This window comes from Macaca fascicularis, chromosome 11, assembly GCF_037993035.2.
Source record: "Macaca fascicularis isolate 582-1 chromosome 11, T2T-MFA8v1.1".
NCBI classification, from domain to species: domain Eukaryota; kingdom Metazoa; phylum Chordata; class Mammalia; order Primates; family Cercopithecidae; genus Macaca; species Macaca fascicularis.
The window spans coordinates 118,630,310-118,650,000 of NC_088385.1; the positions used below are offsets into that span (position 1 = coordinate 118,630,310).

Below are 19,691 nucleotides of genomic sequence, written 5' to 3' on the forward strand. Positions count from 1 at the left end.
CTGTCACCCATGCTGGAGTGCAGTGGCATGATCTCAGCCCACTGCAACCTCTGCCTCCTGGATTCATGCAATTCTCCCGTCTCAGCCTCCCTCCCAGGTAGCTGGGATTACAGGTGCATGTCACCATGCCTGGCTAATTTTTGTATTTTTAGTAGAGACAGGGTTTCACCATATTGGTCAGGCCAGTCTTGAACTCCTGATCTCAGGTGATCCACCTACCTCGGCCTCCCAAAGTGCTGGGGTTACAGGCATGAGCCACTGTGCTGAGCCTGAGATCGCTCTTTCCACGTCATTTTTGATCAAATGACTGGTTGAAGATAATATGCATCCACCCTTAACTGTGGCCCAGATGGAGTTGGAAGCTCCCATTCCTTCCTTTATTGCCATTAGAGTCTGAAACCTGTAAGAGCCAATTTGTGAATAATGACTTCATGCCTGGATGCCCAGCCATCTAAGGGAATAAGAGCCAATGCAGGAATAAGCTAACCCCTGGAACTGGTCGTGAAACTAATTTTCAAGGGACATGGCAATTTTCAGAATTTAAATATTTGCCAGCTACAGGGGTATGTCAAGTCAGTGACTACCCATGAATGGCTCTTTCTCCCAGGTTTTAATGACTGTGACTTGACACAGCTGGGAATCCCTGCTGCAGAGGAGTATTTCAGGATGTACTGCCTCCAAATGGGACTCCCTCCCACTGAGAACTGGAACTTCTATATGGCTTTTTCCTTTTTCCGTTTGGCTGCAATCCTACAGGGAGTCTACTGGCGATCACTCACAGGTAATGGGATGGCTGCCCTGAAGAATCGCTTGGGAGTGAGTCACAGTGAGGACTGTGCCTCCACCTGGAAACCCTCTCAGGGCCACAGAGGCTTTGGAGAGACCGGTTTGGCCACGATTCTCTGAGATTCAGTTAATCCAACCATTTGTCACGTAAATATTTTCTTTACAATATTTATTATTTGTTTTTGAGACAGGGTCTTGCTCTGTCATCCTGGGTGGAATGCAGTGGTGCAATCCCGGCTCACTGTAGTCTCTACCTCCTGGGTTTAAGTGATTCTCCTGCCTCAGCCTCCCGAGTAGCTGGGTCTACAGGCCTACACCACCACACCTCACTAATTTTTTTTTGTATTTTTAGTAGAGATAAAGTTTCACCATGTTGGCCAAGCTGGTCTCGAACTCCAGACCTCAAGTGATCCTAAAGTGCTGGGATTACAGGTGTGAGCCACCATGCCCAGCTTATTTAACAATATTTAAACTTGTTTTTTAATTATTAAAGTAATGCACAAAGAAATTTTTCCAGTTAAAGCATTCATGCTCATGATCAAAATTTGGTCATATAGAATTATGTAAAATTGTATTTCACCCTTTTCAACACCATTCCTCAAAGATAAATGTTACCGTTAAGAGTTTCCTGGGCCCTCCAGTTTTTCTGTTTATCTATCTTCTCTCTCTCCTCCTACTTTTGCGCAAACGTGATCATCCTATGTGTATTTTTCAGAACTTTGATTTTAAAATTTTGTATGCTTAAGAATTTCTATGAAATATGTGTGTGTCCATTTGCATATTTAACAACTATATTAGGCAAATTTCTTGTTTTGTGGGTTTTTTTGTTTGTTTGCTTCTGTTTTTTTTTTTTTTTTTTTTTTGAGACAGTTTCTCACTCTGTTGCCCAGGCTGGAGCGCAGTGGTGCGATCTTGCCTCACTGCAACCTCCACCTCACCAGCTCAAGCAATTCTCATGCCTCAGCATCCGAAGAAGCTGTGATTATAGGCACAGGCCACCATGCCCGGGTCATTTTTTTCTTTGTTTTTAGTAGAGACAGGGTTTCACCATGTTGGCCAGGCTGGTCTCGACCTCCTGACCTCAGGTGATCCATCCGCCTTAGCCTCCCAAAGTGCTGGGATTACAGGCGTGAGCCACCGAGCCTGGCCAGCTCCCAAATCTTTAGGTAAAACCGTTGTGGTCTTTGGCAACTTCCTTGCTTGCTGGTATGACAAAATGTTCCAGGTTCATCTTGGCTCTCCAGCCTATCCATCGTGGTGAAACTGTGTCTCTACTAAAAATACAAAAACTAGCCAGGCATGGTGGCGGGTGCCTGTAATCCCAGCTACTTGGGAGACTGAGGCAGGAGACTCACTTGAACCTGGGAGGGAGAGGTTTCAGTGAGCTGAGATCGTACTACTACACTCCAGCCTGGGTGACAAGAATTAGACTCTGTCTCAAAAAAAAAAAAGACTTGGGAGCCAACCTGAACAGGCTCCCACTTGCTAATAATAGGAAACTTTGGGCATCACCAAGGATGATAGCTGAAATGGATGAAACACATCAGGTATGTTTAAATCCAGGAGTAGTAACCGGGCATGGTGGCTCAGGCCTGTAATCCCAGCACTTTGGGAGGCCAAGGTGAGCAGATCACTTGAGGTCAGGGATTTGAGACCAGCCTGGCCAACATGGTGAAACCCCATCTCTACTAAAAATACAAAAATTAGCCAGGTGTGGTGGTGGGTACCTGAAATTCCAGCTATTCAGGGGGCTGAGGCAGGAGAGAGAATCGCCTGAACCCAGGGGGCAGAGGTTGAAGTGAGCTGAGATCGCGCCAGTGCACTGCAGCCTAGGTGACTGAGGAAGATACTGTCTCCACCGAAAAAATAAAAATTAAATAAATAAATAAGTCCATGAGTAGTGATACAAAAACAGAAACAACAAAGTCTCATTGATGACCTCAGAGGATGCCAGGGAAGCAACTTATTATTCTGAAAATTGGTAAATGGGTTGGGGGGTGGGGAATCAAGTATTTGTCCTGTCTTTCCTAAACAAATCATACCTCAGGCTATCCAAATAATCGATGAGGGAATGTTTCTCTCTAGAGAAGTATCCTGGACAGAATAATATAGAATTTGCCTATCACCAATTTGCAACTCCTAATGCATTAATGCATGTGGGCAATAAGCTTCAATGAAAGCCAACACCACTGAGAGAGAGAGACAGCCAGACATTACGTTCCTCCTGATGCTTCCCTCAAAAGTCACACCGACTCTGCCCAGGCCTCCAGTGCCAGCTGCCAACTCATGGAAAACACAGGGTTCAGAGGGACATGTTCAGCAGCACGCTGGGCACAGCCACTCACAAAATCCAGATTCTGGAAAACATCACAGGGCACACAACTCAGTTTCTTCAAACACATACATTTCAAGGGGAGGAAAAGAGTGAAAAAGGAAGCTGTAGATTGAGAGAGACTTAAAAGAAACATCGGGCTGGGCATGGTGGCTCACGCCTGTAATCCCAGCACTGTGGGAGACCGAGGTGGGTGGCTCACCTGAGGTCAGGAGTTTGAGACCAGCCTGGCCAACATGGGGAAACCCCGTCTCTACTAAAAAACATAAAAATTAGCCAGGCCTGGTGGTGGGCACCTATAATCCCAGCTACTCAGGAGGCTGAGGTAGGAGAATTGCTTGAACCTGGGAGGCCAAGGTAGTGGCGAGCGGTGATTGCATCACTGCAGTTTAGCCTGGGCAGCAACATGAGACTGTCTCAGAAAAAAAAAAAAGGGAGAGAGAGACTTAAAAGATACATTAGCCAGTTACAGTGTTGGGACCTTATTTGGATCCTTTCTTAAACAAATTATTTGGAAAAAATTTTGATGATAGTCAGTGAAACTTGAATTCTGAGTAGATGGTCGATGATATGAAGAAGTTACAGTCAACGATTTTTTAAGGGTGATAATAGTATTGTGGGTTCTTTAAAAAGTACTTGTCTTTGGAGTTTTGAAAGAATCCTAGATGAGATATTTGGGATGCACTCCAAAAAATCCAGGACAGTGGGAGTGGGGATGGCAGGGAATGAAACCAGACTGGGCTGGCATCAATCATTGCGGAAGGTGAGCAATAGAACCCTCAGGCTCATTATTCTCTCCTCTCTACTCCTGTGTGTCTTTGAAATTTTCCAAAAGGAGGCCAGTCGTGATGGCTTATGCCGGTAATCCCAGCACTTTGGGAGGCCAAGGCAGGTGGATCACCTGAGGTCAGGAGTTTGAGACCAGCCTGGCCAACATGATGAAACCCCATCTCCCCTAAAAATATAAAAAGTACCTGGGTGTGGTGATGCTGCCTATAATCCCAGCTACATGGGAGGCTGAGGCAGGAGAATCACTTGAACCCGGGAGGCGGAAGTTGCAGTGAGCAGAGATCATGCCACTACACTCCAGCCTGGGTGGCAGAGCGAGACTCCATCTCAAAAAAAGAAACAAAAACAAAAGGCCGGGTGCAGTGGCTCACACCTGTAATCCCAGCGCTTTAGGAGGCTGAGGCGGGGCGGGGGGATCACAAGGTCAGGAGATCAAGACTATCCTGGCCAACATGGTGAAACCCTGTTTCTATTAAACATACAAAAATTAGCTGGTCTTGGTGGCGCGTGCCCAGCTACTCGGGAGGCTGAGGCAGATGAATAGCTTGAACCAGGGAGTCAGAGGTTGCAGTGAGCCGAGATTGTGCCACAGCTCACTCCAGCCTGGTGACAGAGCGAGACTCCATCTCAAAAAAAAAGAAAAAGAAATTTTCCAAAAGTGAAACTTAAAAACAAAAGGCAAGGAGAAAGAAGGAGAGAGGAACTCATCATGGGGTTTGCTGGTGCTGAGGGAGTGTTTAGCTTTGCAGTCAGCGACTCCCCAAGCTTACTGGCAGCCTGTGTTCCCAGCCAGGTTGCCAGAGTCTTCTGAGAGAAGCAGTTGCAGTAGGAGAACTGATCATTCATTCCCAAGTATATGAGCCTCTACTAAAAGCCAGCACTGTGTTAGGTGGTCCTGGAAATACACAGTCGTGGGGAAAACTGTCTGGAGAAAAACCAGTACCCAGAGAATTTCTAGTTTAACTGTACCTGGTCTGATAAGCAGGGGATGCAGGAAGCAGGAATTTCTGGAAACAATATTTTCCCTCTTTTGGGAAAATACAGTATCAGCTGTAAGCCACCATTTCACATTTTTTTAATGGTTTTCCGATAAACACTAACCAGAAATATTTACTTAAACAGAATGGCTGCTAAGTCCTTATGGTGATGAATAGGCCTGGTTGCTTCCGACATTTCCTAGCAGGCTGCCGAGTTTTCTCCCTGCTCTGCTCCAGTGACCTGGGAAGAGCTTAATAGACTTTGCCCATTTTAGAATCTCCACCACTGAGTGTCCTCAGCCTGTCTCTCAGGAAGCCCTTTGACATGTTTCTAAGATCCTGTGAGCCATCGTCGTGGCTTCTGGTTTCTCTCGGCCCAGAGCTAAAACACCCCACCTTTTGCCACCAGACAGAAAAATGTCTGTTTGTTCAAGCCTTTATTCCTCTTATCTTACTGTGCACTCTTTTCCCTCCCCCTGGGAAGCCATCCAGACACACTGAGGAAATGGCTTAGTTTTCTCACATAAAAACAACAAAATCCATTTTTTGAAAGAATAACATAAAAATATATGATGAATGGGGAAAAAACCAACTATATGAATATAAATATTACTTTTGTACATTTGTCTTCTACAGTTAGCTTTAAAATCACTTTTGTTTGAACAGCTGAAATATTTGGTACTACCCAGGGAAAGTGGAGCTTAGAGAAGGGGTATCTGTTTCCAAGACATTCTCTCTATGGTGTCATTTACAAAAGACCTCAGATCAGCATTAGATTGGGAAGGGGATGAGAGAGACCAGAGCCCCTGAGCAGAAGATTTACAGTATGTACCTGCCCAGCACATGTGTCCTTCTCCTTCCTTAATAAGTGGGTGCAGAAATTAGATTTCTGGCAGATGGCCACTGAAATTCTATAAAGTACTTACGACTGCAACTTAAGTGGACACCAGTGATGTGGTCTCCTGCCAGAACTACATTTGGGAAATATACCAGAAGCAATAGGTGGAAATCAATCCAAGCTTATACAAGTGACTTTTTCAGAGACAAAGTAGCAGTCTCAGAGTGCGAGCCAACTAAATAGAAGAAAATTAAGAATACACCTCTTACTCTGTTAGAAGAAGAAAATCCTTATGAATAATAGGGAACATAAGGGAAGTATCTTTCCCCTTCAATGTGCTGTGTGCAGTCCGAGGAATAAGGGGAAAATGCAGCCCCTTGTACTTCTCAGCCCCCACTGTGTGTCTGCAAGGAAGGGGCTATCTGGTTTCCCACTGACTTCCCTGGGTTAGGTTCATACCGGAAGGTCCTCAGTAGAGACCTAGTGAGGTCCAGTGGGCTAATTCTCGGCAGGGTAGCAAAGAATTTGTTCCTAACTCTGTAAGGAATAGTTTAAACTATCTTTAACACCAAAGCTGCATGCAAATGGCTGTCTCAGCTGGGCATGGTGGCTCATGCCTGTAATCCCAGCAGTTTGGTAGACTGAGACAGGAGGATTGTTTGAGGCCAGGAGTTCGAGATCAGTTTGGGCAACATAGTAAGGCCCTATCTCTTATTTAAAAATAAATATTTATTTTTTTGAGACAGAGTTTTGTTCTTGTCACCCAGGCTGGAGTGCAATGGCATGATCTCACCCTACTGCAACCTCCACCTCCTAGGTTCAAGCGATTCTCCTGCCTCAGCCTCCCCAGAAGCTAAGATTACAGGTGTGCATCACCACACGTGGCTAAATTTTGTACTTTTAGTAGAGACAGGGTTTCACCATGTTGCCCAGGCTGGTCTCAAACTCCTGACCTCCGGTGATCCGCCTGCCCTCAGCCTCCAAAGTGCTGAGATTACAGGCATGAGCCATTGCACCTGGCCGAAATATTATGTATCTTGATGGCAATGGTAGTTACCCAACTATGGGTTTGTTAAGACTTGCAGAGTTCTACATTAAGGAGGTGTGTGTACACCACACCTTAATTTTTTTTTTTTTTTTTTTGAGATGGGAGCCTCACTCTGTCACCCAGGCTGGAGTGCAATGGCACGATCTCGGCTCACTGCAACCTCTGCCTCCCAGGTTCAGGTGATTCTCCTGCCTTAGCCTCCTGAGTAGCTGAGATTACAGGCATGCACCACCATGCCTGGCTAATTTTTGTATTTTTAGTAGAGACAGGGTTTCTCCATGTTGGCCAGGCTGGTCTCAAACTCCAGACCTCAAGTAATCCACCCACCTTGGCCTTCCAAAGTGCTGGGATTACAGGCGTGAGCCACCGCACCTGGCCACCTTAATTTTTTTTAATGGAGAAAAATGTGTTTGTAAAAAAAGTCTTGATGCACATTTTAAAAGAAGAAAGAGACGGTGCGAGAGCCAAATAGTGAGTTGAGTGATGCTGGAGTTGATTCCATCCAGAGACAGTTGTGTCTAGAAATTGGCTCTTCCTCTAGTCAGTTGTGGCATTGCTGTTAACAATTTTGTAGCAAGGGTGGTCTAGGATGCAGGACTTCTTATAGCCCACTGGCAATGGCAGAGGTGATCTGGGGTGTTACTGATTAAATGTAGTCTTTTAGGAAAGCAGAGATCAAGAGCAGGGAGCAGGAAGTCCTGAGTTGGACTCTGGTCCCCAGCCCCCTAACTTCCAGTTCGTCCAAGTCACCTCCTTCTCTAAGACTCAGTTTTCTTGCCTGCAAAGTGCAGGTGAAAGCAGTTGTATTGCTTTGGTGATTCAGTGAGCTATAGTGGCTCTTAGTGTTCGGTACTTAGCAAGGGCTCAGCAAATGACAATACCTGTTGAAGTGACAATGTCATCACATGTTAACATCCCTGTGATGGGTTGTGTGGGAGTAATCACTGTTTTTCTTTGATTCTGCTTAGGGCAAGCAAGCTCCGCGCATGCGGAACAAACTGGAAAGCTGACCGAATTTGTGTCTAACCTGGCATGGGATTTCGCAGTCAAAGAAGGGTTCCGGGTTTTCAAAGAGATGCCCTTCAAAAATCCGTTAACAAGGTTCTGCCACACGTGGGCTAGGTCCCAGTCCCAGTGGTACCCCATAGGTACCAGGAGTTATAGCTCCGTTCCAGAAGCTTCCCCAGCTCATGCCTCAAGGGGAGGTCTGGTTATCTCTCCAGAGAGCCTCTCTCCACCTGTCAGAGAGCTGTATCACCGGCTGAAGCGCTTCATGGAGCAGCACGTGTACCCTGCGGAGCCAGAGCTGCAGAGTCACCAGGCCTCAGCAGCCAGGTGGAGCCCCTCCCCACTGATCGAAGACCTCAAGGTAAAGCAGCCGTGGTGAGGTGGTAAGACCCCAATACCATGGCACACCCTCCCCAACCCCACCGGGCTCACCTGAGCCATCCCAGGCAGTGAAGATACAGGAGGGCCGAGTTGAATGGTCTTTGCTTCCATCATCTCAGAAAGAGCCAGCTAGCTCTTCATGACTCAGTTTCCATCTCTTGCTTTTGCTGTGCCTGTGTCACAGGCAGATGGCTCAGGTGTGACTGCACAGCCCAGGCAGCAGAATGCTTGGCCTTAGAAAGCCAGGGCAGGTTGGGCCTATCTCATGCATATTTGAATTACATAAATTTGAAACAGTGCTGTATCAGCTAATACATCTCTCTCTAGAGAGCCGGTAATGTCACAGCTAGAGGGCCAAATCCACTGTGAGCTGAGTTTCTGTGTTGTCTCCCAGTGCTGTCACTTAAGCCGATAAACAGAAACACCTGCTGTTCCTTATCAGGTGAACCTTGGATTGTGTTAGTTTTGAAATTACTTGAGATCCTCAGGAGCATAATGCAATCATCATCTACTTTTCTTTTCCGCCCCCCCAGGTTCAAGCGATTCTCCTGCCTCAGCCTCCCAAGTAACTGGGATTATAGGCACATGCCACCGTGCCCAGCTAATTTTTGTATTTTTAGTAGAGATGGGATTTTACCATGATGGTCATGCTAGTCTCAAACTCCTGACCTCGTGATCTGCCCGCCTCGGCCTCCCAAAGTGCTGGGATTACAGGCATGAGCCACCATCTCTTTTTTCTTTTTTTCTTTTTTTTTTTTTTTGAGACAGGGTCTTGCTTAGTCACCCAGGGTGGAGCACAGTGGTGTGATCATAGCTCACTGTAGTCTCAAACTCCTGGGCTCATGTGATCCTCTCACCTCAGCCTCCTGTGTAGCTGGGACCACACGTGCAGCCACCACACCCAGCTCCTCATATCATTCATTTCTTTGGGCACACATGCATGTTTGGTTGTCTGCCTTGTTTCCTCCAATCCATTTCATTGTTTTCCGTGGTTCAAAATAAAATGAAATCTTCCACTATGGTTTCCTGACTTATTTTCCCCATGATAGGAGAAAGCCAAGGCGGAAGGACTTTGGAACCTTTTTCTACCCTTGGAGGCTGATCCTGAGAAAAAATACGGAGCAGGACTGACCAATGTGGAATATGCACATCTGTGTGAGCTCATGGGCACGTCCCTGTATGCCCCCGAGGTACCTTCTTTAAAGTTTTCCTCAGTGTGTGGGAACATCCTGATCTTCAAAAGAACTCACTCCTAAACAGATAGACCAGATTCAGAAGCACCAGCATGAACTTGAACTTTTTTTTTTTTTTTGAGATGGAATCTCGCTCTGTCACCCAGGCTGGAGTGCAGTGACGCAGTCTTGGCTCACTGCAACCCCTGCCTCCCGGGTTCAAGTGATTCTCCTGCCTCAGCATCCCGAGTAGCTGGGATTACAGGCACATGCCACCACACCTGGCTAATTTTTGTATTTTTAGTAGAGACAGGGTTTTACCATGTTGGCCGGGCTGGTCTCGAACTCCTGACCTCAGGTGATCCACCTACCTCGGCCTCCCAAAGTGCTGGGATTACAGGCGTGAGCCACCATGCCCATCCAACTTGAAGCTTGAAATATTGACATGAGAAGGCCAGGCATGGTCGCTCACACCTGTAATCCCAGTACTTTTGGAGACCAAAGTGTGGGGGATCACTTGAGGCCAGGAGTTCGACACCAGCCTGTGCAACATAGTGAGACCCTGTATGTACAAAAAAATAAAAAATTAGTCGGGTGTGATGGTGCACACCTGTAGTCCCAGCTGCTTGGGAAGCTGAGGCGTGGGAGGATGGCTTCAGCTGAGGAAGTCGAGGCTGCAGTGAGCCATGATCGTCCCACAATACTCCAGCCTGGGTGACAGAGCTTGACCCTATTTTTTTTAGAAGAGGACATGACAGTCGTGGTCACGCTCCTTTTCCTTCTCAGATATGTAACTGCTCTGCACCTGACACGGGCAACATGGAGCTGCTGGTGAGGTATGGCACCGAAGCGCAGAAGGCTCGCTGGCTGATGCCTCTACTGGAGGGGAAAGCCCGCTCCTGTTTTGCTATGACCGAGCCCCAGGTACCTTGCCTGGGCTGCCACCCACTTGCCTGGCCCTGTTGTTGTCAGCCCCGCAGGAAACACGGGCTGTCTACTGGCAGCTCTGACTAGAATGTGCTCCCCACTCAGGTTGCCTCTTCAGATGCCACCAATATTGAGGCTTCCATCAGAGAGGAGGACAGCTTCTATGTCATAAATGGTCACAAATGGTGGATCACAGGTATTTGGCCTAAAATGCATTTTTCAAATGCACATCAGGGAGTCTGCACTGATAGGCACACCTCTCAATGCCTGGGAGGAGCCTCTGCTTTTTCAAGTTGACACAAAGGAGATTCTGTCACTTAGCGCCCCCAGCAGAGGCAGCTGGGAGAATAGGAGGGTTACTGCATGGAGCACGCTGTTCTCAGAGGCGGCGCTTTGCAGGGCAGGGATGTCCCCCGGTGCCCACACATGGACGGATGCCTCCCTGCATGTGACCCCAGGAATCTCTCCACTTCCTGCTGTTCATTCTGCCTTGGGCAGCTCCCCTTCCTTGGTGGCTTCCTGGCTCCTTGATCAGATGTGTTACATCCTAAGGGTTAATGACAATGCTGACGCTTAGGGAGTGTCCAGTGTTACTTCTACAGGGCCCCCACAAGTAGCTATGGAGCTTACCTCCCAGAGCCCATACCTCCCTGGACATTAAGAATGAGCATCCCCATTTTTCAGAGGAGGAAACCACACTCAGACTTAGGTCCCTTGCCTGGGATATGAGCCCCTAGCTGGCACGTAGAGAACCCAGAGTCAAAGGTTCACCTGATTCCAAGGCCCAGGCCCAGAGCCATTATGTGTGCACACCTGTGGGAGCCGAGCCAGCTGGCAGGAATCAAGTAGCAGTTTTCGTCCTCTTATCTCTAAATTATATTTTCTGCTCTATGTGATGCTTTTAAAAACTTGCTCTTATGATGTTGGATTCATTCCTCACTGAAATAAGAGCAAAACCCAATTTGCTCTTATTTCTGGTCATCAGTCTGCAGATGCTCATCTGATTACATGGAGCCTTAAAGATTTGATCTGTCTGCTTCCTTGCTGTGCCTTTCTTGGGCCAGGACCACGTGTGTAGAGATTTGATGGCCCTGGTGTCAGATGATGAGGTCTGTCTCTCTCCTTTCCTGGCAGGCATCCTGGATCCTCGTTGCCAACTCTGTGTGTTTATGGGAAAAACAGACCCACATGCACCAAGACACCGGCAGCAGTCCGTGCTCTTGGTTCCCATGGATACCCCAGGGATAAAAATCATCCGGCCTCTGACAGTGTATGGACTGGAGGATGCACCAGGTGAGACGTCCAGGGGCGGTGTCACCCCTGGGTGTGGGTCTGGTCCCCAGGAAATGCCGTTGGGGAGCCCCTGCTCTTGTTCAGGACTTGCCACATCCCACGTCTGACAGTATGATATTTGGAGAGTCACATGCTCCTACATTGCATTTCCATACATGAATATCAACCATGCAGGCAGATTTCAGACAGGCATTTATGCATTTTTTCCCTCTTCTTTTTTTTTTTTTTTTTTTTTTTTGAGACGGAGTCTCGCTCTGTCGCGGCCCAGGCTGGAGCGCAGTGGCCGGATCTCAGCTCACTGCAAGCTCCGCCTTCCGGGTTTACGCCATTCTCCTGCCTCAGCCTCCCGAGTAGCTGGGACTACAGGCGCCCGCCACCTCGATCGGCTAGTTTTTGGTATTTTTTTTAGTAGAGACGGGGTTTCACCGTGTTAGCCAGGATGGTCTCGATCTCTTGACCTCGTGATCCGCCCGTCTCGGCCTCCCAAAGTGCTGGGATTACAGGCTTAAGCCACCGCGCCCGGCCATTTTTTCCCTCTTCTAAGCTTAGAAGGTAAGCAGGAGTCTGTGACGCAGGAAGCCATACAGGGCAGAGGCAGGAAGTGGACCCCAGACCTACTCTTCCAGGCCCCAGTGTGTACAGCTGACCTCTAGGTCACAGCCCTGGTTTGGTCCGCTCCCAGTTTGGTTCTCTGCTAACAGTGTTCACGTTTTTCCTTTCAGTGTTTTCATAGGATCACTACATTATCACAAACCACTAGGAGCTTCAGCTTAAGGTGGCATTATGTTTTTATAAAAGGAATCACAGAATATTCATTTGCCATTATAAATCAGTGATTCATTTTCTGTGTTTAACAGGCTCCTTCCTGCCATCCTTTTCCCTTTAACCATGTCCTAGTAAGAAAGCTAAATAAAGGGCAGGGACATTGCCAGCAGATAACCCAGACTAAGGTGAGGAAGAAACACATCCAAGGGAAATGACTATGGCAACTGCTCACAGTGATCATTTGGGTCTTTCAGGTGGCCATGGTGAAGTCCGATTTGAGCGCGTGCATGTGCCCAAAGAGAACATGGTCCTGGGCCCTGGCCGAGGCTTTGAGATCACCCAAGGCAGACTGGGCCCCGGCAGGATCCATCACTGCATGAGGCTGATCGGGTTCTCAGAGAGGGCCCTGGCGCTCATGAAGGCCCGCGTGAGTGCTTCCTCCTGCGCCTAGCACTGACTCAGAACCACCACCTTCTGCTTTGCTGTCGGGCTTCAATTCCTACCTGTTTTCTGAGTACAGTCCCAGCAGGTGAAGCAAGGTGATGTCCTTGCCAAGAAGTTGCATTCCTGTCTTTGCTTTGCATCTGCTACTTTGCTGCAGTTTGGATTCAGAGCAGGATAGAACCCACTCTGTCGAAGTGACCGGAAAGGCCAGGCTCTATAGCAGCAGAGGGCAAGGTTCCAAGGTGTAAAGGTCATGCTGCTAGCACATTATTAAAAATCAGTCTGGGTGCAGTGGCTCATGGCTATAATCCCAGTACTTTGGGAGGTCTAGGTAGGAGGGTTGCTTGAAGCCAAGCATTTGAGACCAGCCTAAGCAAAAAAGAAAGACTCAGTCTCTACAAAAAAAAAAAAAATATTTATTTTTTTCTTTGAGATGGAGTCTTGCTCACCAGACTGGAGTGCAGTGGGGTGATCTTGGCTCATTGCAACCTCCACCTCCCAGGTTGAAGCAATTCTGCCTCAGCCTTCCAAGTAGCTGGGACTACAGGCGTGCACCACCACGCCCAGCTAACTTTTGTATTTTTAGTAGAGACGGGATTTCACTGTGTTGGCCAGTATGGTCTCGATCTTTTGACCTCATGATCTGCCTGCCTTGGCCTCCCAAAGTGCTGGGATTACAGGCATGAGCCACCGTGCCACCCGGCAAAAAAAAGTTTTTTTTTTTTTTTGGAGATGCAGTCTCGCTCTGTCACCCAGGCTGGAGTGCAGTGGCGCAGTCTTGGCTCACTGCAACCTCTGCTTCCTGGGTTCACACCATTCTCCTGCCTCAGTCTCCTGAGTAGCTGGGACTACAGGCATCTGCCACCACACCCGGCTAATTTTTTGTATTTTTAGTAGAGACAGGGTTTCACCGTGTTAGTCAGGATGGTCTCGATCTCACCGTGTTAGCCAGGATGGTCTCGATCTCCTGACCTTGTGATCTGCCCACCTCGGCCCCCCAAAGTGCTGGGATTACAGGCATGAGCCACCGCGCCTGGCCAAAAAGAAAGAGTTTAAGTGCCAGGCATGATGGCATATGTCAGCTGGCATGTGTCAGACTACAGGTCCCAGCTACTCGGGAGGCTGAGGCAGAAGGATCGTTTGAACCTAGGAGTTTAGGGCTGCAGTGAGCAGTGATCACACCACTGCACTCCAGCCTGGGTGACAGAGTGAGACCCTGTCTCTTTAAAAATAAATAAACAAACAAATAAATAAATCAGACACCAGGGAGACCCCATGTGGCTTGTTTTTGTCCTTAGGGTTCCATCATCTGGCCTGTACCACCCTCCTCCACAGCATATCCAGAAAACTATTCTGCCATGACCCCACCGCCCCCAAAGTTTGGAAACCTAGGTTAAAAGACAGCTGCTGCCAGGACAAGAATTCAAATTGGTGATTATCAATTTCAGAAAGGTGACGCATACCATGAGACTAAAACCAGTGTCTCACAAGAACTGCTATTGAAAGAACAGAGGCAGTCTGCATTTTTGATTACTGAGCAAACCTGTGATTTACACCCTTTTTAGTTAAGACTGACCAGTTATTTTTTCTTTCTAAGTAAAATGCTCCTGTCTGTGGACTCAGGTATGGTGCTTCAGCCCCATGTGGCATTAAATTCAACCTGGCAGAACAATTGGACTGAATGAATCAGACAGAAGTCTCCAGAAAGTACATAGCATGAACATGGCACCTCCACTGAGGACTTGGTTGGAGTAATTAGGAATCTACAAAAGATTTGCTACTAGGAGGTTCACCACAGTGCTCATTCAGATAGCAAAATTCTGAACAACTTATAAGGATAACAATGACTGTTGGACAAATGAACCACGAGATGACATACAGTGAGACTTTAAATGATGCTGTGGAAATCTATTCCTTAACATGGAGAAATTGTTCACTATATACATTTAAATTTTTTGAAAAAAAGACTGTGACCAGGTGTGGTGACTCACTCCAAGCACTCTGAGAGGCTGAGGCAGGCAGACTGCTTGAGCCCAGGAATTTGAGAGTAGGCTGGGCAATATGGCAAAACCTCATCTCTATGAAAAATAAAAAATAAGGCCGGGCGTAGTGGCTAATGCCTGTAATCTCAGCACTTTGGGAGGCTGAGGCGGGCGGATCACTTCAGATTAGGAGTTCAAGACCAGCCTCACCAACATGGTGATACTGCGTCTCTACTGAAAATAAAAAAAAAGCTGGGCCTGGTGGCACATGCCTGTAATCCCAGCTACTTGGGAGGCTGAGGCAGGAGGATCACTTGAATCCAGGAGGTGGAGGTTGCAGTGAGCTGAGAACGCACCACTGCACTCCAGCTGGGGTGACAAAGCAAGACTCTGTCTAAAAAAAAAAAATTAAAATTAAAAAATTAAAAATATTAGCCAGGTGGGGCTGGGCGTGGTGGCTCACACCTGTAATTCCAGCACTTTGGGAGGCTGAGGTGGGCAGATCACTTGAGGTCAGGAGGTCGAGTCCAGCCTGACCAACATGGAGAAACTCTGTCTCTACTAAAAATATATAATTAATTGGGCGTGGTGGCACATGCCTGTAATCCCAGCTACTCGGGAGGCCGAGGCAGGAGAATTGCCTGAACCTGGGAGGCGGAGGTTGCGGTGAGCCAAGATCACACCATTGCACTCCAGCCTGGGCAACAAGAGCAATACTCTGTCTCAAAAATAAATAAATAAATGAATAAATTAGCCAGGTGTGATGGCACGCATTTATAGTCCTAGCTACTCAGGAGGCTGAGGTGGGAGGATCTCCTGAGCCTGGGAGGTCGAGGCTGCAGCGACCTGTGACTCTGCCACTGCACTGCAGCCTGGGCAACAGAGCAACACCCTGTCTGGGGGGGAAAAAAAAAAAAGAAACAACTGTTAGCTTTGATGCAAAAAAATGTTTTTGTTTTTTGTTGTTTTTGTTGTTATTGTTTTAAGCAGGCTGGCCGGGTGCAGTGGCTCACACCTGTGATCCCAACACTTTGAGAGGCCGAGGCAGGCAGATCACCTGAGGTCAGGAGTTAGAGACCAGCCAGGCCAAAATGGTGAAACACCCCGTCTCTATTTTAAAAATACAAAAATTAGCCGGGTGTAGTGGCAGGCACCTGTAATCCAAGGTACTTGGGAGGCTGAGGCAGGAGAACCACTTGAACCTCGGAGGCGGAGGTTGCAGTGAGCTGAGATTGCACCACTGCACTCCAGCCTGGGCAACAAAAGCGAAACTCCATCTCAAACAAACAAAAAGGCTACAAAACAATATGTAGAGTATGGCTCCTGTTTTTGGAAAAAATAAGTATATATACAAAAAGTCTAGAAGGATAGAGGAGAATATCCACCAAATATTAACTAGAGGTGACTAGATGGTGGGATTCTAAGTGTTCGTAATTACTGTCCTCTCTTTTTTTGTTCTGAAAACGGGTAGTTTTTCTGTCATGAGATAAATTATTTGTGTAGATTCTTTTAGTAAAAAAATTAAAAAACAAAAAAACTAGGCTGGGTGTGGTGGTTCATGCCTATAATCCCAACACTTGGGGAGACCAAGGCAGGAGGATTGCCTGAGTCTAGGAGTTCGAGACCAGTCTCGGCAATGTAGTGAGATCCTGTCTCTACAAAAAATTGAAAAGTTAGTTGGATGTGGTGGTTCACGCCTATGGTCCCAGCTGCTCAGGAGGCTGAGGTAGGAAGATTGCTTGAGCCAGGGGAGGTGGAGGTTGCAGTGAGCCAAATTCATGCCACTGTACTCCAGCCTGGGCAACAAAGTGAGAACCTGTCTCCAAAAAAATTTAAAAAAGAAGGAAAAATAATCAATAAAACAGGGAAAAAAAGGAATACTTAGAACCTTTTCTGATGCCTTGTGACTTTCAGAATTTAAAATCCCCATTGCAGATACAGCCGCCCACAGCAGAAGGCCGGGAGCAAGAGAGGGGGCTGAGGAGACCTTGCTTCCACTGGAGCTGCAGGGTGGGAAGGGGTGCTGCGGTCAGCAGAGGGCACCCTTCGCCTGCGCCGTGTGCAGTGCCTGCAGTCACTCCCTCATTTCCAGGAGTAGCCTTGGACCAGATGCTGGCTCAGATCTGTAACTGCTCCTGTCTGGTAGCCAGGCCTGCCCAGATGTACAATGGCTGGAATAAAGGGTTCTTGGAAGCAATTTGTTACAGGTACCCTGTGGGCTATGGCTGGCTGTGGCGCACATGAAGGTTGTGTGTCAGACCTACTCCCTGGAAATGGCCCATGGCTGCACACAGGCACCTTGGCTGAGAAGCTGCACGGTCCTGCTTTCACTCTCCTCCCCTGCTGTGTCCTGTCTGCTTCCACTCAACTCTTCAGGCCACCAGCCCCCACCTCTTGTGACCACCCCCAGCCCAGCGTGTCCTCATCCCATCTCCTGTGTCGACAGGTGAAGTCCCGCGTGGCCTTTGGGAAGCCCCTGGTGGAGCAGGGCACAGTGCTGGCGGACATTGCGCAGTCGCGCGTGGAGATCGAGCAGGCACGGCTGCTGGTGCTGAGAGCTGCCCACGTCATGGACCTGGCAGGAAACAAGGTAGGGGCAGGGGCATGAAGGGGCCTCCCAGAGGCAGAGATTCTTCCTCCTCATTCAGCAAAGCATGAGAGCCTGGCTTCTTGACATTAGAAACTATTTCACCTCTACTTGGAGCTGTTTTGGCAGTTTTTCAAAAATTGAACAAGAAGAGAGGACTGGCCTTTGTGTTTTACTGACCTGGTGAGCTGCTTAGTCCAAGGCAGTGGGTTTGATGGGGCCACAGCACCCCTGGGTGGCCCTGGACTCCCAGGGCCATTGGTGGAGGTGTTGGACAACCTAACAGTAAGTCAGGGAAAAGGGACCCTCTACTGGCCTTCATCTGAATATCGAATTAGCAAAATAGAAGCTTATTTTCAAGTGTGACATTAGTCATTAACTAAGGCGCTTTTTAACCTTTTATTTATTTATTTTTTGAGACAGGGCCTCACTCTGTAGCCAGGCTGGAATGCAGTGGTACATCATGGCTCACTGAAGCCTCAGCTTTCTAAGTAGCTGGGACTCCAGGCGCACACCTCCATGCCCAGCTAATTCTTTTTTTTTTTTTTTTTTTTTTTTTTTTTGAGACGGAGTCTCGCTCTGTCGCCCAGGCTGGAGTGCAGTGGCCGGATCTCAGCTCACTGCAAGCTCCGCCTCCCGGGTTCACACCATTCTCCTGCCTCAGCCTCCCGAGTAGCTGGGATTACAGGTGCCCGCCACCTCGCCCGGCTAGTTTTTTTGTATTTTGTAGTAGAGATGGGGTTTCACCGTGTTAGCCAGGATGGTCTCGATCTCCTGACCTCGTGATCCGCCCGTCTCGGCCTCCCAAAATGCTGAGATTACAGGCTTGAGCCACCGCGCCCAGCCTCTTTATTTTTTGTAGAGACCGGGTCTCACCATGTTACCCAGGCTAACTAAGGCTCTTTCTAAGTGCCTGTGATGACCAAGTACAATGCCATGTTGACCGTGCTTTGTCCAGCCTTCTGTGGGGCAGCCTCCACCCCCACCCAAGATCCTCAGCCGTCAGGGACCAACCCAGGTTCACAGTTCCTGGTTCTTTGACACTGGCGTGCTAGATATGGTAGAGGCTGCTGCGTGTCCCCCTTGAACACCCTGCCCCAGGGCAGATCACTGTAGCTCGGTTTCCCAGAGCCCTGACTGGCCTTGGTCCACTGCTGCTTGGAGGCAGAGCTGGCCATGACCCTGAGCAAAGCACAGGCCCCTCCCCCTTGTCCCTTCAGTGTGTGCTGGCTGTGTTCCCCGTCATCTGGGAAGACAGCCACATTCTCCCAGCACTTGCTTCACATCTTGCAACATAAGATAGTAGTTGCTAACATGGCGCCCTTCATCCCTGGGTGCTGTCTAGCCATATACCAGGCAGGGGCAGCCTCACCCAGCTCACATCAGCGAGACCTTGGGGCCTCTGTTGTGGACCCTGGTGTTTGACTTCCTCCTGGGAATCTGATCATTATTCCAAGCTTTCTGCCCTCGGGTCTTTTTTGTTGTTTGGTTTTTTGTTTTGTTTTTGAGAGATGGAGGCTCGCTTTGTCGCCTAGGCTGGAGTAGAGTGGCATGATCTCGGCTCACTGCAACCTCCGCCTCCCGGGTTCAAGCAGCTCTCCTGCCTCAGTTTCCCAAGTAGCTGGGACTACAGGCGTGCACTACCACACCCAGCTAATTTTTGTATTTTTTAGTAGAGACTGGATTTCACTATATGTTGGCCAGGTTGGTCTCGAACTCCTGACCTCAGGTGATCTGCCTGCCTCGGCCTCCCAAAGTGCTGGAATTACAGGCCTGAACCACTGCACCTGGCCTGTTGTTTGTTTTTGAGATGAGGTCTTACTCTGTTGTCCAGGCTTGAGTGCAGGGTTGCAGTTTTGGCTTACTGTAGCCTCGACTTCCCAGACTCAGACAGTCCTCTCACCTCAGCCTCCTGAGTAGCTGGGACTACAAGCATATGCCACCATGCCCAGCTAGTTTTTGTATTTTTAGTGGAGATGGGGGGCGGGGGATCTCACTCTGCCACCCGGGCTGCCCTTGGGTCTTTTATAATCACATCTCCTCTTCCTTACAGGCTGCAGCCTTGGATATAGCCATGATTAAAATGGTCGCCCCATCCATGGCCTCCCGAGTGATTGATCGTGCGATTCAGGTGAGCACAGACTAGACAGTTGGCTTATTTGAACCATCAATACCAGATGCCAAACTCCCCTGTCTTCAGCCGCCCAGCCTCCCGTAGACCCTGGCAGACACCCTGTGTCACCCACTCACCATGCATGCGACTTTCCTTTTCCTCTTCAGAATGACCCAGCAAGGTGCGGGGTGCCATCCTACCCCCATTTTTAATGTGAGGAAACAAGCACAGAAAAGTAAAGTGACTTGT

The 19,691-nt window shown here is 48.4% G+C and overlaps 1 protein-coding gene across 50 annotated transcripts in view; it reads left to right on the forward strand.

Annotated features, from left to right (window-relative positions):
* ACAD10 (acyl-CoA dehydrogenase family member 10) overlaps positions 1–19,691 on the forward strand; it is a 72,070-nt gene that overhangs the window by 51,261 nt on the left and 1,118 nt on the right. For 6 of the 50 annotated variants that reach the window (XM_065525250.1, XM_074007866.1, XM_074007872.1 and 3 more), the window contains 9 exons: positions 608–781; positions 7,739–8,139; positions 9,209–9,349; positions 10,118–10,255; positions 10,364–10,454; positions 11,393–11,551; positions 12,571–12,743; positions 17,189–17,332; positions 19,383–19,460. In XM_065525250.1, coding sequence (XP_065381322.1) covers positions 608–781; positions 7,739–8,139; positions 9,209–9,349; positions 10,118–10,255; positions 10,364–10,454; positions 11,393–11,551; positions 12,571–12,743; positions 17,189–17,332; positions 19,383–19,460 — 1,499 coding nt within the window. Of the gene's footprint in view, positions 1–607; positions 934–7,738; positions 8,140–9,208; positions 9,350–10,117; positions 10,256–10,363; positions 10,455–11,392; positions 11,552–12,570; positions 13,146–16,677; positions 16,950–17,188; positions 17,333–19,382; positions 19,461–19,691 lie in introns of those variants that run through there. The other 44 variants (XM_074007869.1, XM_074007871.1, XM_074007877.1 and 41 more) reach the window with 19 other exon arrangements.